General features: G+C 43.7%; 1 protein-coding gene across 9 annotated transcripts in view; it reads right to left on the bottom strand.

The window, feature by feature from the left end:
• The window catches only part of lrp1ab (low density lipoprotein receptor-related protein 1Ab), an 88756-nt gene that overhangs the window by 37067 nt on the left and 26842 nt on the right, over window positions 1–24847 (bottom strand). For all 9 annotated transcript variants that reach the window (XM_035159832.2, XM_035159838.2, XM_035159836.2 and 6 more), the window contains exons 4-21: window positions 18375–18494; window positions 17533–17661; window positions 16936–17196; window positions 9088–9250; window positions 8432–8654; window positions 6823–7012; window positions 6555–6698; window positions 6060–6296; window positions 5685–5865; window positions 5090–5312; window positions 4090–4279; window positions 3848–3970; window positions 3419–3559; window positions 2988–3113; window positions 2218–2334; window positions 2048–2128; window positions 1788–1955; window positions 449–631 (exon numbers count right to left, since the gene is read on the bottom strand). In XM_035159832.2, coding sequence (XP_035015723.1) covers window positions 449–631; window positions 1788–1955; window positions 2048–2128; window positions 2218–2334; window positions 2988–3113; window positions 3419–3559; window positions 3848–3970; window positions 4090–4279; window positions 5090–5312; window positions 5685–5865; window positions 6060–6296; window positions 6555–6698; window positions 6823–7012; window positions 8432–8654; window positions 9088–9250; window positions 16936–17196; window positions 17533–17661; window positions 18375–18494 — 3000 coding nt within the window. The remainder of the gene's footprint in view (window positions 1–448; window positions 632–1787; window positions 1956–2047; window positions 2129–2217; window positions 2335–2987; window positions 3114–3418; window positions 3560–3847; window positions 3971–4089; window positions 4280–5089; window positions 5313–5684; window positions 5866–6059; window positions 6297–6554; window positions 6699–6822; window positions 7013–8431; window positions 8655–9087; window positions 9251–16935; window positions 17197–17532; window positions 17662–18374; window positions 18495–24847) is intronic.

Raw genomic sequence — 24847 nt, 5'->3', positions numbered from 1 at the left:
GCTAAAGTTTGGAACTAAAATCAATTCATTTCTATAAAAATGACCACAATCAGCAGATTCGCTCAGGAAGGAAAAGTGAACCTCAATTTTTTAACTGACATGAAAATCTGAGCCGTTAAAAAATCATAAACCATCATGACAGTGCTGACATTTGAGTCCAGAATGGAGGAAGCTTGTAACATAAAATTTTATATGTACTCCTGTTCGCCAAATGAGACGCAAGGGTAATAACTTTCCTCTTTGTATCCAGTTTGCCACAAAGAGCAGCCACTGCATGACGCACGTACAGATAAATTTCCCACTGACGCTTTGTGGTGTGACTGACCATTAACTCCTTCAGTAATCTGTCACAATTAGAGGAGGATATAAGTTTTAGAAATAAGAAAGATTAGTTAAGAACACTCTTAACTAACCTCTGGTACGTCACACAGTTTTAAATCATCCTTACCAGAGTCCCTGCAGCTGAACTTGACCGCAGGGTCACACATGTGGGTGACCCCCTCACAGTTGTTCTCGTCACTGAGGTCCATGCAGTCTGTGTCGCCGTCACAGCGCCAACGCATGGGAATGCACAGGCTGTCCAACCGACACTGGAACTCGTCTACATGGCAGCCGCCCGGAGGACGAGTCGCTGCAGAGAAAAAAAAAAAGAAAAAAGACAATGAGTGAAAGTGAGAAAACAAAAAAAGAGTGTGCAGTTAAGCCGATTTCTAAGAAGTAACAAAATACCATTATAAATCCACAACTGAAAAATAACCAGCGTGGAGTCACAGCCAGCAGACAACACTGACACACAGACCACACACACATACACTTTGCCAAAACTGAGACGAGGAAGAATAGGCCATTCCAGACATTAATTAATGTGTAGGTTTGCTGGAAAGCTGAGTTAACAACCTGACGCTGAGCCAAGTTAAACAACAATGACACACACAGCTCACTGACTGATGTCAGAGGCAGATTAAAGGCCCCACTGAGGAGGTGGCACAATGACATCCCCTCATGGCAAAGGTCAGCGCTTGGCACGGCTACAGCAGGAAATGGACCGGGGACCTTTCAGCACGGAACACAATATACAGGAGGGGAAGGTGATAGTATTGCTTTTTTATTTCAGCTAATGACTTCCAGACTGCAGGCTGAGAGAGCTCACAAATGCACACACACACACACAGCCAGACACACAAACAAAGCACAGCTTGCTTATTAAACCAACAGGTCAGGCTGTGCCCAGTATTTGCATGCTGAGGCTTGACAGCAGTTGGCTGCGGTTCTGCATGGATCAAACAGGACATACAGCACGGACAGCATACAGGAGCGTATGCTTTCAGGCAGACCAACAGCTGAGGAAAGAGCAGAACACTGAGGTACGGCAGTGTCAGAGTCACCATCACAAAGAGCGGTTAACCACCAGTCAACGTTCTGCTCTGGACATGTAAATTCATGCCGTCTGCAGCAGAGTCAAAACATGTGTGCCTTGAAAGAGTTTAATTGTTATCTAACCACAAAACATAATCACATCCTGAACAGTGCAACAGAGAGGATTCTCTGTAAATGATAAGTGGAAGCCCGGAGCAGGCCGGGGCATGCAGAGCAGAGGAAATGGGATCATTATGATAACCTCTATTCAACTGCAACATGTACAGTAAACAACGTGAGAGACAGTGCATGATGTGGCGAGAGCTCGACGAGGCTGAGGACGAAAACAAGTTTCATTTGCAACACCGAGACAAGGAGACAAGGCAATAAACAGCTTATAGCAGTTCGGCGTGCACAGTATTGTCGCCTACCCTGGTTGGTACAGTTGGCGTGAGTCTCGTCACTGTAGTCTCCACAGTCGTTGTCGCCGTCACAGGTCCAGTATTCTGGGATGCAGCGACCACTGTTACATTTGAACTGGACGCTGGAGCAGGAGTGGCTGCAGCCTGCTTCGTCGCTGTTGTCTCCACAGTCGTTGTCTGTGCACACGCAGTCACACGAGATTTCATTGTCAGCTGCCGGGTTGTTTTAAAGTACAGCTGCATGAAAAGCAAAAGCGGACGATGCTCACCGTTGTCACAGCGCCAGTTGATGTTGATGCAGCGGCCGTTGGCACAGGTGAACTGCGTCAGAGGGAAGCAGGTTGGGTATGCTGGGAAGAGGGCAAAAAATCATAAGCATGTTTGTCATCTGTGCAAATCATGCAAAAATCAACAGTATGACGGTGCAGTAAAGACTCACCACAGGAGTCGGGTTCGTCTGAGCGATCTCCACAGTCGTCATCCAGGTCACATGTCCAGGAGATGGGGATGCAGCGCCCGCTGGCACAGGGGTACTGGTTTGGTGGGCATGTACGAGCTGGCAGGGGAACAACGCATAAAACAGTCAAGTCCTCTTTCCTTTCGTAATATCCCTGACTCAACATTTCAGCTTGCATTAAGTGACTGTTAAAGAAGACATCTTTAAAGACCTAACGGATCAGGGCTTAACTTAATTTCCCATAATCTATTGCTACAAAAAGTGATTAACAATCGTGGAAGCTCCCTTTACCTTAATTGAGTTAAAGACAATGTGTGATCTCCTTCAATTTATGTGGGACACTGACACAGCTCTTATGAAAAGCAACAAATTGTGTTGGCCAAGAGCCACCACTGCGTTTCAGCCCAGTGTCACTGAAACCGTAGATTAATACGTCCTCCTGGTCCGTTTCTGAATTCCTGCTGGCATCAACCGCACTTATTGTCCGATTCCAATCTATGTGCTGCAGATGAAACTTACATGATTTATGTCAGTAAGAAACACTTTTGGCAAAAATCCACCACTGAATACTGATATATTTGTTAATTCTGCAGTCACAACCCCACGTGATTCTCTTTGTTTCATTGCTTCGAGTTGCAGATCATGATTCCATACACATCACACAGGATGTTCATTTGCAGCATATTAAAAGAGGAGAGAAGAACTCACATGATCTCTGAGTAACAGGAGACATCATATAACTTTATACGCACCAGAACAGGTGGTGTTGGACTCATCTTCATCGTTGCCGCAGTCATTGTCTCCGTCACAGAGCCACCGCAGGGGGATACAGCGGTTGTTCTGGCACTTGAATCGGTCAGCTGGGCACGTGTGCTGGTCTGGGAGGGAGAAAACAAAACGGAAAATGTCTGATAAATAACCCCATAACTCTTCAAGTATGTCACTTTAAGAATAAAAAAAGTGTAGAACATCCAAGCCCAATACGAGTCCCTGTTTCTCACAATCGTCTGATGAGGAGAAAGCTGGCCCGTAAAATTACAGCCCCATTACACAGCATGGAAAGAGACAATCTTGGAAACTATAGTTTGCGCTCCGACAGTTCACATTAACTAAAACCTTTTAACTGAATTTTTGTTTATCCGTGTGTTGCTGCGTAACCAATGACGACAATGACGTGGCTTACGGCACAGCTCAGGGGCCTCGTCGCTGTTGTCCAGACAATCGTTGTCGCCGTCACACTTCCAGCGCTCTTGGATGCAGCGGTTGTTCTTGCAGGCAAACTCCCCGGGCTGGCACTGCGGCGGGGGCACGTAGGAGGGGTTGGCTGGAGATGAGATCAGGGTTAGGAGCAGAAACAGATGGGCCACTGAGACAAGAGCAAATCTTTAAAGTGCTTAGGTCAGTGCTTTTGTCTCTCTTTTAAAGTTGCACAAATATCGGTGGAGGTTGTTAAAAAAAAAAAAAAAAGATTTAGAGAAGAGGAGCACACAGAGCATTGCAAAAGGTACAAGCGAGAATCCTCTACCCGCCTCGACGCCTGCTGAGTAATGGATTTTCCATGACCTTCCACAGTGAGCTTTAAAACCTCTGGACTAGTAAAGCAGCTAAGTACCTTTGCAGGTGACATTATTGACATCCAGGATTTGATCGTCAGCACAGCCGCAGGACCGGCCGTCAGGGATAGCGAGGCACAGGCTGCTGCAGCCGCCGTTGTTCACTCGACATGCGTTGGAGCCTTCACACAAAGACAAACCAAGGACACCGACTGAATACAGCAACCACAATACACTCATCACGGTTTTTAAATGTAATGTCATTATTTCATTCTAAGCTAGAATGGGGGGGACATATTACCTTGCTGCTGGTGTGCATCGTACACTCTGATCTCGAAGATGGGCGGCCTCTCATTGCGGAGCAGGGTGACTGTCTTAGTGACCTGGTCCAGTTTATAGATGCTGCCTCCTCGATACTCATTCCAGAAGAGGAATTGTTTGTAATGACACAGGCCGAAGGCGTGGTTCAGCTCCTGCCCCTCGTACACCACCTGAGGCAACAGAGAATTCAGCATTTTTAAAATCATTTTTTAATAATTTTCAAAATATTGTGGAGTAGCAACTCTAATCTGCAATCAGTCTCAGGGCCATGCCGAAGAAATAAATTCTGAGATTTTGAGGGGGAAAAAAGCAATACTCTGATAATAATATCGTAATATTACAAGAAAACGAGTTTTAAGTTTACAAAAATATTGTTGAACTTTTAGGAGATTAAAGAATATAGGAAAAATATAACAACAATTAAATCATAATATTTTGAGAATAAAGTTGTAATCTTACAAGAATAAAGTCATAACATTATGAGAAAATTGAAAAAAAAAACATTAGAAGATAGAAAATAAGCAGCAAGGAGAACCCGTGCTCGTCAGAGTTCCACTATTTCAAGATCCAAAATTTTGAACCAATCTCATAGTGAAACCCCTTGAATAACATGCAAATGTAACCAACAATATACAGTCGACCACTACATTTGCTCAACTTTATTCTTGTAAAATTACTTATTTTTTTCATAATATTACAACTTTATATTTGTAATATTATGATTTTGTTTTCATAAAATTACCAATGTCTTCCCGTAGTATCACGACTTTAGTCTTGTAATATTATGAGAAATAATTGGTAATTTCTGCAAAAACAAAACGCTTTTTGGTCATAACGTTACGACCATATTCTTAGAATAATGTGACTTTATTCTCGAAATCTCATACCTTTACTTTTCTTCACGATGGCCCTAATACTCTGTTGTACTAATCAGCTGTAAACACACTTAGATCTATTCAAATTCCCTGAGCATCACCAACCTTTCGCTCTGTGGTGTTGAGGTAAACCAACTCAATGCGGTCGTAGTAAGCATCTACCCAGTACAGGATGCCCTGGGGAATGTCCAGACTCAAGCCGTTGGGCCACAGCACCGTCTTGCTGGTCAGGAACACTTGGTGATGTGACCCATCCATCCAAGCCTTCTTGATCTTGCCTCTGTTGCTCTCCGTGGGGTCCTCCTCCCAGTCCGTCCAGTACATCCATCTGGGAGATAAGACGACATCACATTCAGAAGGCACGTGTGATAAGACATTTCTGTGAGAGCTCGAGACATCACAATTAAGCTCTTAAGTTTTCCTGCTCTTTGATGGAGCATCCTACAAAAAGAAAAACACAGAAGGTCTTTCCACAAAAAAAAAATATTTTTGAAAACTCACCAGCTCCCACACACAGATGTAACCGACGAGTTCAACAAAAACCTACAGAACAGGCCGCCCACGTAGCTGCAAATAACTGAACTCAGACCTTCCCGCTGGTGAATGATGCCACAGCCAGAAATTCTAACTGCAGTCACAACTTTTCTCATTAATGAAGAATCCATCAAAATAACAATGCCCTCCCTCTCCAGTGTCTCACCCATGCTGGGGGTCTACCACAATGGCACGAGGATGACTCATCTTTCCCTCAATGAGAGTCTTGCGGGTCTGTGAAGCTTTTTCCAGCCTGGCGACGCTGATAGTCTTCTTAGGCCCGTCGTCTGTCCAGTAGAGATTACCTCCCATCCAGTCGACCGCTATCCCCTCCACTGTGTGGATACCTGAGATAAGTGGAAGAAGCCAGTGTGAAAGAGGAAACTGTTAGCTGGCCAATTCAGGATGAGTGTGCAGAGAATAAAGTGGAAAAGATACGGAATAACCTGACTGAATACTTATCCTCTCCAAAGTCTTTGTAGCAGCTTGGATTTGGTTCGAAAGAAGAAATATATTCTGGATTCCTGTGCAAAGCTCTCACCTTCTTTCAGGATGGTGTCTCTCTCCGTGCCGTCTATCTTCTGCCGTCCAATTATGTAGCTGGTGGCATCGGCGAAGTAGATGTATTCACTGGCGGCGTGGAAGTCCAGAGCTCGGGGGTTCATCAGGTTCTCAATGGGGATCATGTACTCATCAGGCACCTTCGCATTCATGTCCATGCCCCTGATGATTCCAGGACGACCCTTACCATAGACCAAGAACAACTCGTGGTCTGGTTCTGGGTTAGGGGAGAAGGAAAGGGAAAACATTCTCAGTGATGCCGTTATTTCTCCAAGCAAATTTCTAACCATGGATATTTACGCTTTTTCCAGTTTTTCCCATTAAAATAATAACACAAATTAAAATAATGAATTTGACTATGAGCATAATGTGTCTCCTTTAATTTCTTAATCGTTCTTCCATCATAGCTGCCTAAGCTAATGGGGAAGGGTTCATCTTTGCGATATCAAAATTCCTCCTCGGGCTTGACACTCACTCTTGCAGGACTTTCCATCACTGCCGAGGCTGAATCCAGAGCGACAGCGGCAGGTGCGGGTCTTGTGGCTGTTGCTCAGCAGGCAGATGTCAGAGCAACCTCCAGCCTTCCCAAACTGATCCAGGGCACACGCATGGCTGCGCACTAAGGAAGGACAACAGGGCACAAAAGCAACCAGTCATGCAATGGTAAGATTTGTCAGCAGGCGTGAATCAGAGGTGTCAGGCAGGCAGGTTCAGATTAGAGCGGTGCCCTCTTGAGCGCGCACCTTGTGGCTGGCGCCTCTGGTGATACACGTGCAGCGCGGCGCCCCGGTCTACCCGCGTCACCACCTGGAAGTCGGAGCTGTTGAAGCGGTTCACTCGGATCACGCTGGTCTTGGGGTTGAGGTTGCCTTCATCCGAGTTTGTCGCGTACAGATAGTTCTCAAACACAGTCAGGCCGTACAGGTGCTCAATCTGAAAAGGCAATGAGACGATTAAGCACATTAAAACGTTGTCTTGAGTTTGCCTTTGAAAATGCTGACGTTTCCAGTAGAGCAGCTCATGGTGCATGACTAATCGCTTGAGTGATATCGTTTGTGTACTTGTTTTATCATAAACGCTGCCTGGCAAAATTCTGCATAATGAAACTTTCTTATCAAACTATTTATCAGCATCAAACAGAGACAGACTAAGCACAGACGCAGAGAGAGTGTTTCTGTAAACTTTGGCACAGGGCAGCGCGATGGCTCCACTTCCTGTATGCTGCTAAACAGAGGTTTAACTTTTATATGGTTATATTCTGTTCAACTCTCCTCTACTGTCAGAAAGATGTATGGGCTGGGATCTCACACACACACACACACACACACACACACACACACACACACACACACACACACACACACACACACACACACACACACACACACACACACACACACACACACACACACACACACACACACACACACACCTGATTTCATTAAGATCATTACTCCACTATAAGTTTGAGCCAAGCTTCCTGAGGAGGAGACTAATATGTTTAGAGAGGCACTGGCCAGGAAAATCACACACTCCTCAAGTAATATCAATCAAGGCAATAAAAAGGACTTGTGCCCAGGAGAGGTGGACTCTTTGTCCAGATTCACAGGAGACAAGTGGAAAACAGCACTGCCTCCGAAGATGATGAGATCAAATCAATGACTTTACAGATTCGGAAAACAGATGTTTTGTGTTCTCGAAGGGAAGATTATTGCCGTTTGGTGATATGCAACCTTTTTTTTTTATCCCATCTTTATTCAAGAGCATGGTCTTTCAGTTTGAGAGAAAACTATAGGGTGAGAAAGGAAGGAAGAAATGTATACATGTATAAATTATATATATATATATATATCTGGTTAGGATAGGTGCAACAACAGTAGTCTGTATGGAATTAAGTGTAGGCATGTTCAGTTTATGTCCAAATATAGGCTGTGCAACATCAGGTTGGGGTGTTCAGCGTGTAATAAATATGATAGAAAGGATATGGAATATAAAGAAATGTAGGGGGGTGTAAGTGGGTGTTGTGTCCGAGGTGTTGGCCTGAGTGAGTGTTTGGATGGCCTGCAGGAAGAAGCTCTTTCCATTCTCTCTGTTTTGGCCACAATGGAGCGGAAGCGCTTCCCTGACCGCATCAGGGAGAACAGTCCAAGAACTGAAGCTGGAGCGTAGTAATCTAAGCACAAGCAGGGTACATTCGAGTAAGAGCATTACAAATCTGAACGTGAAATCAATAAGTCCCGCTCTCAAACTGAAAGAGCACGCTCTTGAATAAAGATAGAAAGAAAAAAAAAAAAAACATTGAGTAGCTGACTCATTTGTGCGTGACCACCAATCCAATGCCTCAAAGCTCACCAGCAGGCCCTGGATGATGGTGTGTCTGTTTTTGCCCTCGTAGTCGACCACTTCGATGTAGTCCAGGTAGGCGTCAGCCCAGTACACCAGCCGGTTGACCAGGTCCAGGGTGATGCCGTGTGGGAAGACGATCTTGCTATCCACCAGCTTGGTGCGATTCTGGCCGTCCATGTCACAGCGCTCCACCCTCGGCGTTGACCCGTAGTCTGTGAAGAACACTTTACTGTAGCAGAGGAAAGGGGAGGGAAAGGATGGAGAGGTTAAGATGAAGGCAAGGGGACGGAAAAAAGAACTTCACTTACAAGAGAGAATTTTATACTAAAAGATTTATACAATTTAAATTCATGTATAAACTCATCTAGACATTACACAATTAACTAAAAATAAACTCTTTATAATAGAGAAGTGATACTCTCAAAAAGAAGGAACCACAGCGAAATACCAGATTTTCAGTATCAGGAACCTGAAACATCCGAAGTGTTTATGTGGCACACCAGTATCTGTCTTTCTTTCCATCTGGAAGAAGTGTTTTGATTTCTGACTGCCTGCTTTGTCAGCACGTCGCCTGATCATAAGACGGCTTTTTCCTCTCGAGCGTTGCTAAAACAGCACCGAGGGTAGCGTTAGGTCAAGAGGGACTGGAGGGAAGTACAGACCCCATGGCCGGGTCCAGAGCGATGCCTTTAGGGTTGTACAGCTCTTGGTCCAGCAGGGTCACACATGTCTGGCCGTTCTTGTTGCAGACAAACACGCGGTCATCCACGTCGTCCACGAAGTAGAAGTTTCCGGTCAGCCAGTCGATCGCCATTTGCTCGACATCTGAGAGATGCAGAGGGGCGAGGAGGAGAGCACAGAACAGAAGTATTAGAAAAACAGAGTGAGCGTGAGAGTATACAGTCAAACAAGTCTTGGTCATTTACCCAGATGAAATGGCATCATTTTATGATACTATGACCTTCTGCTCACAAGTGCCCACTCTCTCTTGAAACACAAAATAATAGCAGGGAATTAATGAGCCTCTGTCCTTCACTCCACTTGTCTTTGATTCAGGCGAGCGGTGCATGAGGGAGGGACAGAAACACAAATGGTGAGAGATAAAAAGTGAGAGGTGAAGGCCTGTCAGTGGACCTGAGCAGCAACACAGGACTCCATGTGCAGGGAGAGTCAACACTTTGTCCTTCCCTGGGTTTGTGGATACAGTGTTAAAGGGGCTGTGAACCCTCAAGGCGAGAGACTTAAACATCACTGACTGGTCGAACACAGACCCCAGCAGCTACAACCTAGGTACAACTTCATTCACAAAAATAAGGAAGCACATGATGCCACTAATATTAAACTATGGATTTCTTGGAATGTCCACAAACATTTGAAACTTCTAAAATAAGTGAAATATATTTTAATTTTAAATGTAGGATATATAACTTGGGCCATGAGGCGTCTCTCAGAAAGAGAAAATCCGACAAGTGAATGGTTAAATGAATAAAAGAACACGGGGTGTCTTGATAGAGTGTTGGGCCAGATCTGTGAAAGTGATGCATTGGTTAACATTAAAATCTACTGGAGTCGAGAACAATTTTCTTCTACGGACTTTTTTATTATTTGGTGTTTTGGTGGTAGTGTTGGAGATCACCAACACATTGTTCCAAAATCATTAAACCCGTCAGTGAACTCTTGTGCAATGCATTTCCTGTCTTTATTCCACGTCTTTATTCCGGTCTTTAAACAAAGAAACATGACTCATGCATTTTAGGAGTCAACCCAAGTATCACTCAAAAAAGTGATGTAAAAGAATTGTCGCAATGCCTCTCACAAAAAGGAACTTGAAATAAAGTAACCCCAGCTGCTTACTAAGCCAAACTGGAAAGAGGAAGCGCTCCGGATGGACCCAGTTATTTTAGATATATGACCAGCATTAAGAGTTGTGAAGTGCTAAGTTAGCAGTGGAAACATTTCTCACTCTCTGAGAACCTGTGGATGCTGAGCTCCCAGACCACAGGGAGACCGAGCTTGAAGGGGGGGCTTGGAGATACATACAGCCTTGTGTTTTAACAGCTGCCGCCGTGCCTCCTTTTCAAAGCAGTGCACTGTATGCACACATGCATATCACACAAGCTCACTACTCACACATGCACTATCAAAGTAACCACAGGTGTTTCTCCGGGTTATTCCGAGGGACAACTTTGATGTTGAGGTACACAAGTGGGGTAATCACACTTCTGCCGTCAGCCTGTCTCAAGGCTTTGACTATTCATTAGAATTTTTTTTTTTTTTTTAAATGTCCGAAGCTGAGCCCCTGACAATGACAGCCATGCTGCACGGAGACAGATCCTGAAGCAAGTTGCACAACAGAACAAACATCTGGGCCCAATGTAGAAACCCTCTACCCCACCTACCGAACGCACACACAGCTTCAAAAGGCCTGCCCCACATGGGACTTGTGTTATGCTTGGTGTTTCAAAATAAGCAGTAGATTGGAGGAGAAACCATGGAGGATGGGAACGTGGCAAGAAAAACAAAAGAAATTCTGAGAGGGAAATAAATTCACATCAAGACATTCCATGTTCTGGTTCACCTCCAATGTGGAAATAATTTATTGACAGTCGTTTCACATCGGGAAAAAATGTATATAGTCGTGAATACATGAGCTAGTAAAAACATGAAAAGGGAAGGAGTGAAAACCAGTCCAAGATGTTTCATTAACATCAGTCCCAAGTTGTGACTAAGGGGGAGGTTTGTCATGCAGCTCTGAGGGATAGTGATACTCCCATTGGTATCAGCCCTTAACCCATACGCCTCTAAAGAAATCCAGCTGGAAGCCTGGCTGCACAAGGCATTGATTAGACTCACAGAGAGAGCGGAGAGCCGCTTGTGCAATGCAGCAACTGGTGGAGCCCGTTATCCAGAGAGTCAGCCAGTCTGACGACGTCGTCACTCATTCGGCTCCTGGTAAGTGGACAGTTTGCTGGGAAACGGAATGAACCCACCCCTTTCTCTTCACGCAACAACCCCTGCCCTCACAACCTCTCTTCACTTCCTCCCCTAAACACCTACGAGCTCACGCTACACTGTGGAAACGTTTCACAAACCCATGGGGGGTGGGGGGGATCACTGGCAACAGCAAACACACATTCTGCCCCAAATTACACAAGTATATATACATACAGGACCCGGCTCTGTTTGCATGTGTTTGCATACTTTGCAAGTATTCTTGTGTTTACCTGTTAGAGCAAAGCAGAAAAGCATCATCAGGCAGTTTCTTTAATTCTCCCTCTGCCATGAAGATCCTCTTAATCTGTGAGGAAACTTCTTTGACCTCTCGGGAGCTCAGGTTGGAAGTTTAGCGGTTATGATTTTCCCGTAAGGATCTGACACGTGACCTCAATAGAAGAGGCAGTAATTTAGGTAATTTAATGATAAACGTTGGGCCATTTTTAAATCCCCTTCACCTTCAGCATGTGAAAAAGAGAGGTTACGGGTGGAGAAAATAAAATGGTGGATAGAACAAAATAGGTCCTTTAGGTCGAATAGGCTGTTTGGATTCGAGAAAGAGCAGCTTTAGATGTACACATACAGCTACTTAAATCAGTATTACATAAAAACTACTAAACAGATTTCCACAAAACTTGGTGGAGGGTTGAAGGGAATTTCGAATTTTGATAAAATTTTGATCTGGATCAGGGGGCGGATCCAGGATTATTTTTAAATTTCTTAAACATAGCAAAATAGGTTTTTCACCCATTTTCCTAGGGAATAACACATTGATCTAAATGAGATCCTTAATATTAGGCATATAACTGTCGGTGCTTTAGCTGAGGTGTGCGCTCTTCTGGGGATAATTCTAGCTTGCAATGAGAAAGAGAGACAGAAAGCCCTGGGCATTTTTGCTCCATGAAAAAATAAGTTAATGTATTCTGGGTGAAAGAAAAGGTGCCTAAAGCTAGAGAGCGGAAGAAGGACTGAGCGTTGGCCAGTGGGACATGGGGAGAAGTGCTGGTCCCTGCTGTGGAGTTCTGCTCAGAGGGTGGAGAGGAAGGGATGAGTCGGATCTGCTCCCCTTTTATCTTCCCAGTCGGGAAATCGCACATGCAAACGGAGCAGGGCCACATCTGCAGCCCTCGTCTACTTATCTGCCCTCCTCTCTCTCGGGCTCCCACAAGCTATAAATCACCCGGTTTGTGAGAAGCCTGCAGCAAACCCCCCCTCGCCTCCACACTTTCATCAATATCCATCTCACGCCAAACCCCAGGTCTGCCCATCACACTTTTAGGGAGTGCACCTGAGCCCTGCTGGTTATAAAACAGAGAATAGAACTCAATAGACCCCACGTTGGTACATTCATTATCAGATTATTGTTTCTGAAAAGAGCAGGTTCACCTTTGAGTGAAGGGAGGGCAGATGAGTAAATCAGGAACAACGCAGAATTCACACGGGTCAAGGTTAACTAACATTTTTAAGAAACCACAAGGGAAACTATAAATTTAACTAACAGCCTTGACTGGGCTCAGCTCCACCAAAGTAAGGGAGGTCGTTTGCTCTCTTATCGCAGCTAAAAGACCAAAGTGACGTAACGTCGAAAAATGTGGAGTCACTGCCAAAATGCAAAGAGAGCCTCTTGTCCGTCTGCTCCCTGAGTGACTTAGCAGAGCTGAAACCCCCCAACTGACCCCAGTGCACTCACACAGTCGGGGTTCGAACAGCTACGGGCCACCTCACCTGAAATGAGCACGTCAACACCCTTCAAAGCGAACACACTGAAATCAAACAGCAATCAAACAGCATGTGCAATGTACTTAATACGTCAAGATCTAATTATAGACGCTGCAAAACTAATTTAACAGAAAGTCATTTACCTGATTGTCTTATTCTAAACTAAACTTTCAGATATCAGCATTTGATTATACTAAATCATAAATGTTAGTTTTACCTAAACTCTCTTTGCAACATCAGAGGAAGACACATGGAAAAAGTAAGATAATACAATAATCCACTGCAGCAACTGAGGGTGATGAAAATAAATAAATGTGATTTTTAACTGCTGTCTCTTATTTTACTCAAATGCACAAGGATCCAGTGGAAGCATTTCATATTCTAAGGAGAACACCAACTGTAATCTCAATGTGTCACTGAGTAATGAATGCATAAGTTAAAGGTATTTGGGTTGTGTGTGCATGTGCGTGTGCGTGTGCGCGCGTGTGTGTGTGTGTGTGTGTTTGTCTGAGCCCCAGCTATGAGCATGTTTAAGTGACCTGACTGGACAGGACCTGAGCCGGCCAGAGGAATGTAGAGGCTGTTCAGGCTGACATAACCCAACCGAGGAATGTAAATACCATCTGCATGACCACTCGCGCACACGCTCACACACACACACACACACACCTCCAAGATACAGAAAATCACTACCTTCTTTCTCTCCCTCTCATTTTATCTGTCCCCTGTCTCTTTTACTTGACTGTTTCTCTCAGGGTCCCCCTCTCTGTCTCTCGCCGCCGCCTCCTCCCCCCCTCGCCCCCATTCACCCGTCAGAACACTTAACAGAGCGGGGACTAAAAAACGCCACAGAAGCACACCAACACAATCGGGGAGAGATGGGATGTGGTCAGCTCATGAGAGAGAGCAGAGAATCAACTGGGAAAAAAACAAAAAACATTTTAGGAAGCTGGGGTTCACTGAGCCCCGTAGCCTCGGCTCAGCCCCGGCTGTCGGTGGTGGCAGCAGTTACACAAGCTTCGTTTGAAGCGGATGTGAGCCGAGGTACTTCTAACCGTGCCGCGGGTTTTCCTGAGCCACCTTTCAGAGACTGCACACCCAACGTCTTCACTTGTTTTCTTCACGTCTGCTGTTCCATGCCCGGGGCTAATTCTCTAGGGAACCTTTCCCACACGCACCCACGTATGAGCAACGGCACAAACCCACAGCCTGGCTTTTATATTTTGTCTACACCTCTGCCCCCCCCTTTCCCAGAGAGTAACGACTTTGTCAGCCAGACAAATAAAACAAAACCTTGCCTCTCATAATCAGAGATCTCAGCATTACATGAGAAAGCCTCTCAAAGGGAAGTGTTTGCTCGTGCGTGTTGTCCAAGAGATGAGAGTCAGTTTCTTTATGGCAGAAATCCATGATGGGAGTTGGGATGCATCCAATGACCAAGGATGGGTCTGAATACATTAAAATGTAATCCATTATAAAGACAAAATACATAGCAAATTTAGTTAATAGCCAGATAATCCATTGGATTACATAAAAGTTTGATCTCATCGGATTACTTTTGAATTTGATTTTTACCGAATACTAAAGAAATGGACGCCACAAACAATTTTGAGTTCTACAAATAGTCCCAAACAAGTTTTCAATGTAAATAAAATTTAGGCTGCATATTTAGCATTAACAACATTTGTACATACTACCATACTACTGTGGCAGATGCCAATGAGCTGATGAGCACCGCAGTTAAAATGGTTGAAACTAGTTCAAACTAAAGCAAAAGAAAAAAAAAAGATCAAAACAAGCCCAATTTATGGGAAACTTATCTGAAACAGTCTCTTCGGAATTTCAGCTTTTATACCCTTTATTGTTTTTATATTTATTAATGTCACTATTTGTATTGTGTGTAATTGAATTGAATATCACAAATCATTTGTGTTGCACAGGAATGGGAGGAAGGCTGCTGCTGCTGGAAACTTCCATCTTGACTCAAAGAGTGTCTTAGAACCCTGTACATGTCGGACGCACCTTTCATTAGTTTATAGCAGGCCTATTATATTATATATATTTTGGTTACAATGAGTAAAGTTTAATATTTTTAAAATTGCTATATTTTAAAAGACAATCAAAATTAAACATGTAGTCCTCCACAATATAACCATTATCTATTTCTATACAAAATATGATGTAGGCTGATTAGAATGACTTATTTTGAGTAATCTGATCATGAATTCTCTTTTACATGAAAGCCGTTAAGCTACAGCATCTTGATCATCACCTGGTGGCTGGCTGCAGTATAGATCATAAATCCTGTCTCCTACATGTTAATGTATGGGACATGAACCAAACCAAAAAGTCAAAATGGCTTCTGTCATTTCAGGTAGTTCTGTCATTTCCACGCGGTCAGTTTGGTTTTAATTAGTTATTTGATATAAAAACAACATCATGATTGACAGTTGAGATTGACATGCATCCGACAAGAGAAGTGGAAACGGTAACTAAATCAGACGACACAGTCGATTACTGTTTACGTGTCAAGAAAAGTGCAATCTAACATGTCCAGGCTTGCTGGCCGCCTTCTACACATCATATTACTGTAAGTCAGCTGCACACACACTGGCTCGATCAGATGATTTAGTGGTGTGTCAGGGTGCCGCTGTTCTTCAAAGAAAAACCTTTTGAAAAATAAAGCTGGCCTCAGCATTTTTAACTGCCGCTTTAATGCCGGTATCGGCACATCCTGCATTGCTTCACATCTTACATTTGCCTGAGCTGGCAAATGCAAAGTTGACCATTTGATTCCTGAGGCAACATGCGGTCATTTCATGTAGGCTGAGCCGACAACTCATACTGATTACACGAGCGCTGCTTGTGTGCTCTTGCGCAAGGCATCGATTTTTCATTCGCTGGCAGACGACAGCTAAACCGTCATGTCCTCAGTGTTTTTTTTTAAAGGAACACTGTGTCAGCAGAAAGTACCATTACCGGAAACCAGAGCTTATTCAATACAGTGAGTCAGTGAGTGAGTGAGTGAGTGAGTGAGTGAGTGAGTGAGTGAGTGAGTCTACATCCATACTCGTACATTTTCATCTGAAAGCAGCATTATAAACTGAGAGCGAACTCTGTCCACATGAGCAGTTTTGCTCCGCATCGAGTAATAATCCCAGTACAGACTAATGCCTGACACGCATTACATCACATTCACCATTGGAAGTCGAGTTGAGACTGACAGGAAGTGATAAGGAAGCCAACGTGGGTGACTGCATCATTGTTTCCAAACGTCTCCATTCCTGCCTGCCCAGACTACAATGCAGTCCTGGAGTTTTCAAACTAAAGCAATGATTCCAAAATTCTCTGTTTCAGGTGCTTGAAAGCTCAGTGATGTGTGTGGATGGAGCCTGATTGAGTGAGTGACAAAATTACACCATTGGTCAGGGTGCAGAGTGCTTGGGCTTTTCTCACTGGCAACTGCTCTTTCAAAAAAAAAATTGGCATGAATGGTTCATTTTAAGTTATCAGAGCGATTCATATCTGTTGACTCACCGCAGCTACGAGTATTGAAGCCCTTTAACAGTTTTCAAATGCAAATGTGTTCGAGGGCCTGTTTCAGGTGTTTGCAGTGTTTTGCTTGTCACAGCTAAAGCGGAAACAACGAATGATGAGCCGAGTCAACACATTGTAGGATTTTATAACTGAGCTATGACCAAGACACCAGCTTTATGTCAACAGTAAATAAAAAAGGAACAATAAGTCTAATTTGAAATTTCACATCGCCATACACAGAAAATCTAAGTACTACTCACGGTGCAGGCTCAGGGTGATGTTAATGGTCCGGATGTTTGTGACGGTCTTGAGGTCAGGGATGCTGGCGCACTTCAGCTGGGTGGCGGCAGGGGTGTCGCCCACATCGATCCAGCAGACGGTCTCTTCCGCATAGATGAAGTCCATCGCCATGGCCTGCTTGGTGGCGATGGAGGCCAGCCGGGATGTGGAGCCGCTCAGGGAGGTGCAGCGGATGTCATGGAGGTTGGCGATCAGCAGCATGGGCAGACGATCCACTGGCTCTGAGGACGGCGAACGAGACAGTGGAGTGGAGAGGGCGAGAGAGGATGCGCGAGAAGAGGTACAAGAAAAGAAAGAGGTGAAGAGGAGTCATGGGTCATATATTTATCACACACCTGTAAACACATCTCACTCCAGTAAACAAGCTCGTAAAAACACTGAGGGTGTCACACCATGCAGATGTAATTATCTGATACAATACAGCAGGGAGCCACCTCCAACAGAGAAACAAATCAACTCTAATCTTTTGTGGGTTTAGTATGAGCTGCATCCGTGGTCTCTGCTGCTCTTTGTGTGTGTGTGTGTGTGTGTGTGTGTGTGGGTGTGTGTAGTCTCACCATTTTTGGCTTTACACGAACGGTTGTCTGGCTGCAGCAGGTAGCCCTCCACACAGCTGCAGGTGTAGGAGCCCTCAGTGTTCGTGCACGTCTGACTGCACGTCCCGTACACATTGCACTCATTGAAATCTTCAGGACAAGAAGACAATGTATTAACACACACACACACACACACACAGTCTGTGATGAAATACATAGTGATTGAACCATACTTATACAGAGCTTAGTGAACTGGGTGCATTTAGATTTTCTTCAGGGTAGGCAACACAAAACAATGGTTACTACCAAACCCTGGAACAAGCACTGATCAAGGTTAGGAGGAGTTTGATATAGAGTTCTGCAGCAGGTCACGTAAGCCACAGAAAAGTTGTGTAACAGGTTAAACATGTATTCATACAGGCACAGGTAAAACATTTACTAAATGTGGACGGGCAGTGAGTGAGAACTAAAGTTTTTCATTTTCATTTTTAAATCACAAATTAAAATGTTAGAGCAGTATTTTTAACATCCAAATCAGCTTTTTTGAAGCCTTGTCAGCTGCAAGGATTTGCTTCATTGTCAAAGTCTATAACAACACCTTCACTTCCACTCAAATACTAGCTAATGCATATGTAGCATATGTGTTTAATCACAGGTGATTGTGGGGTCGCAAGTCGTATGTTATTGGGTCCGGGCCGGTCCAGATGTGACTTGGAGGTTATAGCAAAAATGGACCTGTGCAGGACTCTGGTTTGATGAGAAGGTTTTTTTTTATCAGCAAGCAGAAAGTCTGAGTAATCAGATGATTACTTTTGGTTTTACTTGGGCCAAGCAAGAATAAATCTGCCAAGTCACCCACTCACCTTTACAAGTCTTTCCATCTGCAGCGACCTCAAAGCCGTTTCTACAGTAGCACTGAGGCCCATCATGAGTCACAGCACAGTGAAACTGGCACCCATGGGAGTCACAGTCTGGTGCTCGTTCTGTGCCGGAGAAAAACACAGACAGAGAGAACGTTACATACTGAGGAGGCAAACATTGATGGGGGGGTAGGTAACTTTGATTTAGAGGGCAGAGAAATCGGGATAACAATAAAGGCTCAGTGAAATCGGCTCAACTAATTGTTTCCTTGATCAGGTTTGCGTACAGATAAGCTTTCAAATGTTTATGCTAATCTTCACAGAGCCATTCTGTCATATCCTATCACATCTCCACTGGGAGATCAGATAGGACTGTGTGTGTGTGTGTGTGTGTGTGTGTGTGTGTGTGTGTGTGTGTGTGTGTGTGTGTGTGTGTGTGTGTGTGTGTGTGTGTGTGTGTGAGAAAGAGCAGATGTGTTCATCTGTGCATGTGACGGACGGGGGTGATTTGAATGCACACGCGTTAAAGGACCTCTTATTTCCCGCCCTCAGAGGGAACTCAAGGACACATCCTTTTGGCAGGAAATGAAAGAGGGGCATCCACACATGCTCTCATCGCGCTCTCTCTCTCTCCCTCTCCCTCTCCCTCTCTATATAGGGTGTGCACGTGCATGCAGATATGTGTGTCAAGGCTCGGCGATAATTGGAGTAGAGTGTCTATCGTAGGTTGAAGTGATGTGTCAGAGAGGGGGTGGGCTCACATCAGATGTTACAAAACAAATTACATTTCACTATCAGCTTTAAACCTCTAATAAAGAGTCCTGTGACACTCTTGAGCTCAGGTTTATAAAATATTTCATTACTCAGGTCATGGGTGCTTCCACCAAAAAGAAGGCCGTGATCCACGGGCCCCCGAGTTCAATAAACAATTGTATGAAGTCACAGAAATGAGAGAACCTGGTACTATTCTGATGATGAACAGCACTCGTTTATTCAACAACATTCCCTTTGTCTCTTTGCGTCCCCGTCGCTCCCTGTCACCACGTCACACACTTCCTGCCTCACTGTCTGAAAGCCTTTATCTCAGAGTGACGACGCTGGCATGAAATATAACACGTCTGTGTTTTCATGGTGCAATCCTACAATGCATCAACTTATAGCTGCACTTTGAAGCTCCTGGACAGCTGCAACACAACGCTCCACAGTGAGCGTGGCCAAAGCTGTGTCACGACACTCACTGATCTAAAGAGTCAAACTTTACTCTAAAATTGATTGAACTGGGCGAGAAAAGTTCCCATTTAATGATGAAAGTGAGTATGACAAGACTGTGATTAAGTAAAAAGAGAAAAGAAGCTTCCACAAGGAAAATAAAATTTACTTCAGTTGCTAACAAGAAAAGAGGGGTATCGTCATGGACGCACAGTTACAAGTGATAGCATGGCTGTGAAGAGCGGAGACCGGACCAGTGAAGGGCTTATTATATAAAGCCTTTGGCACTCTGGGCCACAATGACCCTTTTGTTGTGGCCCCACTGAAAGGAAGAGTACCCCAGCAAACACTGTGGCCCATATCGAATCCATTCACCAAGCCCCAAACTGTGAGGGACCACAGGCAACCAGGGAGCTAAAACACCCACCAAACGCAACTCTGTTCAAGGTCACATCGTCGCTGCTACGGGTGGTCAATATGAACAGAATGAATATTGCTAAAAATACTAAAACGTTATCTCAAAGTCAACCTCTTATGCTAAGTATATAAATTGTCAAATTCTTTTTTTTTATTACGTTCTCAAAATTAATCATAACCCTATAATTGTCTTCAAAAGTCAATTACTTTTGTTTTAGTATGATAAGACCTTTGTTATTATATGGAGAGAGAAAAACATTTGAAATGATATTGAAATTATCATTAAGGCTTTTTCTTGTAAAAAATGACATATTTAGTTTTTTGCCAAGTGAATCTTTTGCTGACTCTTACCAGAGGACATTTGTGAATGTGTGGTAGCAGCGAGAGGCTACACAGGGAGAGAGGTGGAGGTAGATAATGTGAGGAGAAGAACAGAGGGCTCGAGAGGACAGGAAAGGAAAGGTAAACAGAGGTGGAAACGAGCGAATAAAGGGCTTCAGGATATGGAGTAGTTAGAAAGTTCCAGCTCAAAGCAAACGAGAAACAGCAGCGTGACAGACGTTTGACCAGGGGTTAATGAACGAAGCAAACAAATCACACAGTGACACACTGCAGGCCTTCAGTCCTATACAAGCATACCAAGGCCACGGATTCTAGAGCGTCTTACACAGCCTCTTTAAGGCAGGAATGTTACACCTTTATTCCACCTTGCCATTCAAATACAGAATAGGGAGGCGTAGTTGTTCCACCTGGCAGCTGAGAGTCATAGAGCTGACTCTATGTCTTTGTAAAGCCTAGTTTCTATTTCTGTGTAGGATTAGCCTATGCCGAGGCCTACACGAGTCGCCTACGCTGCTTTGAGCATTTGTGCCCTAGTTTCGTTCTGCAATCACACAACCAAACCCGTGGCAGTGGAGTTTGCCAATGTTGACATTTTGTCACGTCATGGCTCTGATTTCACAATGCCAGAATAATAAAATCACAACTCAAGACCAATTGTTCAAAAAGTATCCCTGAATGAAGGGGTGAAATCTACCAAAACAAATATTCTGAAGATTCAGACCGGCCTTATGGTGATCGAGCTCTTTACTTTTAGATTCTAAGATTGATTTAATGTATTACTAACACACAACATGCAGACATCATGGAAAGGGCAAAAGGGGGGGTTTAGTAGAAACAGGAACAAAATAAGAGACAACAATGAATGAAATATTAGAAGGAAGACTGAGGCAGAACGAAGGAGGAAATACTCTTGGTCTCTGTCCACAACCCAGCGCTCAAGGAAATGTATGAAAGTTCAAATTTTTCCTCTGAAATCCAATCATGGGGCAATTGGGTAGCGCAGGTTGAATGAGACGGAGACCAGTTGGTGTTGGGGGTCACGGTTGTAGTTACGTAACAAACCTGTCACGACTGGATGATTTCATAAACCTCTCCCCTTAAAAAGATCCGTTCATCTATCCATCAACTGGCTTGAAGACAAATCCCCTTTCTAAGTAAAAAGGAAATCAAATAAAGCCCTGCTACATTTTCTACAACCGTAGCGACTAAACATTCACTTGTGTAAACAGACTATTGGAGTGTGTGACAGTTTAAAAAGTGGTGATTCCCAGGACATTCCTACCTTTGTGCTCTCACTGTCTGGAAACAAGTCCACACATGCCCTTGTCCTCTACCTGCAGCTGACAGGAGCCTGTTTCCCTACATGGTTCCATCAAATTACCCAATTTCTACTTCTTAAACTTAATGGCTCATACACATACATCAAGTTGCTATTCTTAAAATATGGAGCATACCTATGTCCCAGTCCAGGTTGTTTTTATGGCACAAAAAACCTTTAAAAAATGTTTTTATTGTATATCTGTATCTATGCTCCTTATTTGTGTTAATTTTGTATGGATAGCCATAGCTTTCATGATTAGTTTGTATTCTAGCTTAGCACATAATATTCAATATTAATTAAATAAATTTAGCAGATTAACATGCTCAATAGAACTGAATCACACAGAACACTCAGACAATACAGCCGTTTCATTCTATGAACCTGCTTTGTCCTGATATGGTTTCCTGGTGCACACCATCACATAGAATACTACTTAGTTGTAAATGTTGCATTACTGCAAAGTGAAAGCCAGCACTGTTGGGTAAGGCAATTTAGAGATAGAGGTGATAACGGTGTGTATACAAAGGCATGTGCACAGAACAGGGGCTGGCGGGAAGGCTCCGATTTTCTAAGAAGTGTATTTACTGGAGGTGGTTTGCAGGCTGCATAGTCAGAGGGGGCAAAGTTAACATTTGCAAACACAAAAAGGGCAGCGGCTTGAGTAATGAGCAAACAGTAGCTATCGTGGTCCCAAACAGTGGCAGCACGCTGCCCCAGACACGTAGATCTAAACTTACCAAATACACACAGTGTGGCAACTAACCCTCCCAGACACGTGACTGAGTAACTTGCCTTTATGAGAATTTACAAAGCTACTGTCAATGTGCATACAGTGATTGGTAAAGAGTGGCAATAAAACAGGTCTTATCATGCAAGACAACTCTAACTGGAGCCCATAAACTAATCTCAGTCAAGACCCACTCATGAATAAAAGATGAAACTGTGGTCTTTTCGCCAGGGAGCTTTAAGCAGCCTATGACCGATTCTTATTCCATGTTTGGTGGGACATGAAGGACAATGAAAGCCCACTGCATGCATAAGCAATAGCAGACCATGACAATAATCAGGATTCCCTTTGGGACAGCGAGGAACAGGATAAAGGTCTCAGGAGTGTTGCTATGACCCCATTTTCTCTTCTCTATCAATCAGTCGCTTCTGAGGGAGGCAGGTCTAAGGCCTTTCCCCCCAAGAGACACCCATCACCCCCCAAAATGGCAGCGAAAAGGACAAATGCAGGCTGCAGATCAATGAATAGACTCAACTTTCACCCATGTGACAGAAAATCTGAATAACTGTCACTTGTCTGTAAAGAGTATATTTAGATAAGGTCTTTAAAATCTAGACTGGATTGATTTTGACCAAAGACCTGATGGCAAAGACCTGAAGGTGTTCATTGATCCACTCCAAAGAATACAAATTCTATGTTTTTTATGCCTTTTTTTAAACTTTGGCCGCTACGGGTCTCTGAATCAAAACATTTGATGACGGAGCAGCAAGGGATTATGGGAGTTGTTGTCCTCAACACCATTGCCAATGAAATTCTACCTGATCTCAGGCACAAATCATGTTCATGGATGAGGTAATGTGTTAAAGTTATATTTTACGTTACGCAGCACAAGGCAATGAACAATCATGATTCATTAAAAGTCAACCAAAATGAAACGTCCTGTTACTTTAAATAAAATTGTCGATATCTCTGGGTTTGAACATTGATGGAAACATTTAAGGAAATATGAGAACACAAGTCAACAACACATTTACCATAGTTCTAGTCATTTTAATGAAGAATGGTTACATATTATAGAAGGCAAGGGCCAATCTCTTATAGTACATGACTGCAAGCTATTAATGGCCAGTTGTATCAGAAAATATGGAAAACGTGGTTTCAATAATCTAATTTTCTCCTTCACAACAAAAAGATTTTTCTAAAGGAAAAGTATAACATGTTTTTACAACCATTCAGAGACTAACACTCAAAAACTCAGAATCGAGACACCTAAGAGTCAAGAACTGAAAATATACAAACTGAGTGAGAGTAAACGCTGAACCTTGGAGCCAAGCTGCCAGTATCACCATTATCACATGGTCACTCCCTGCTATCATTCCAGCACATAAAACATCTAATCCCAAACCTTGCCACACACTATGAAAACACTGAGGAAATGTATTTAAGCCAGATAAAATTCCTGCCTGACCTACCTCGCTACACTCCCTTTTTCTAACTACTCCTGTCAACAGCTTTGGCAGAATTACTCGGACACACTGACTGACAAAGTGTGCTTTCAGACATCAGCACCCAGGTACACTTGCACAACCCGGCAGTTTGTACAAGTAAACACTAGGGAGCTTGTGAAAGGCCAGACCTTTCCCTGAAAAGAGGGGAGCTCACAAACAGCAATGCCAAAGGCTCTGGGCACACTGTGTTTGTGTGTGGGGTGATGGGTGTGTTTGGGAGTGTACTCGCAATAATGTGACTGTGTGAGCGTATGTTTGTGTGCGAATGTAAGTGAGTGCATGCCGGCACTACAGGCACATGAACGCGTAGGTGTGTGTGTATTTAGGTGTGTCTTGACCATCGCCTTACTGGGGACAGCTGGACTTGTGTCCTCGGGAACAGCCGGTGCATGTTGTGACTGGATGACATCACTGCTGTGTTGGGGAAAGGCTCGTCCAACAGTGATGACCAGTGTGTGGGATGCTCACACTCATCCACTGTGTGCAACTGTCCACTTCATCTGTCCAACAGTGATCCTGCTCCTCTGGGCTTATCGCACTTAAAGGTTCCGATGAAATCTCTACAACTTTCTATCTAGTAACTCAACCATGATTAGATTTATGAAATATACAGGGTGGTCTAATAAGAACGATTTACATGGTTTCGAATTAAAGATATACAGCTGCAACTGATAGACATAAAAAAACTTCTATAATAAAAGTAATAAATTATGACTCTTAAAAGTCTGGACCATTGTCCATTAGTTTTGGCTTCACAATGTAATTTAGGGAGCAAACTAAAAGACTTTTGTATCGGACATTGGCGTGTTGTCAATTTGGCTATTGTATTCACTAACGTTTTTGAATTAAGTGCATTAAAAATAAGTAGTCTTTCCATTTGAATGGAGAAAATAAATCACTTTGTTCATTTTATTGCCAGTGAAATCTTGTCATTTCATCTTATTGTTGAGGT

This window comes from Hippoglossus stenolepis, chromosome 6 (genome assembly GCF_022539355.2).
Source record: "Hippoglossus stenolepis isolate QCI-W04-F060 chromosome 6, HSTE1.2, whole genome shotgun sequence".
NCBI classification, from domain to species: Eukaryota; Metazoa; Chordata; class Actinopteri; order Pleuronectiformes; family Pleuronectidae; genus Hippoglossus; species Hippoglossus stenolepis.
This window is presented reverse-complemented; position numbering and strand designations above follow the sequence as displayed.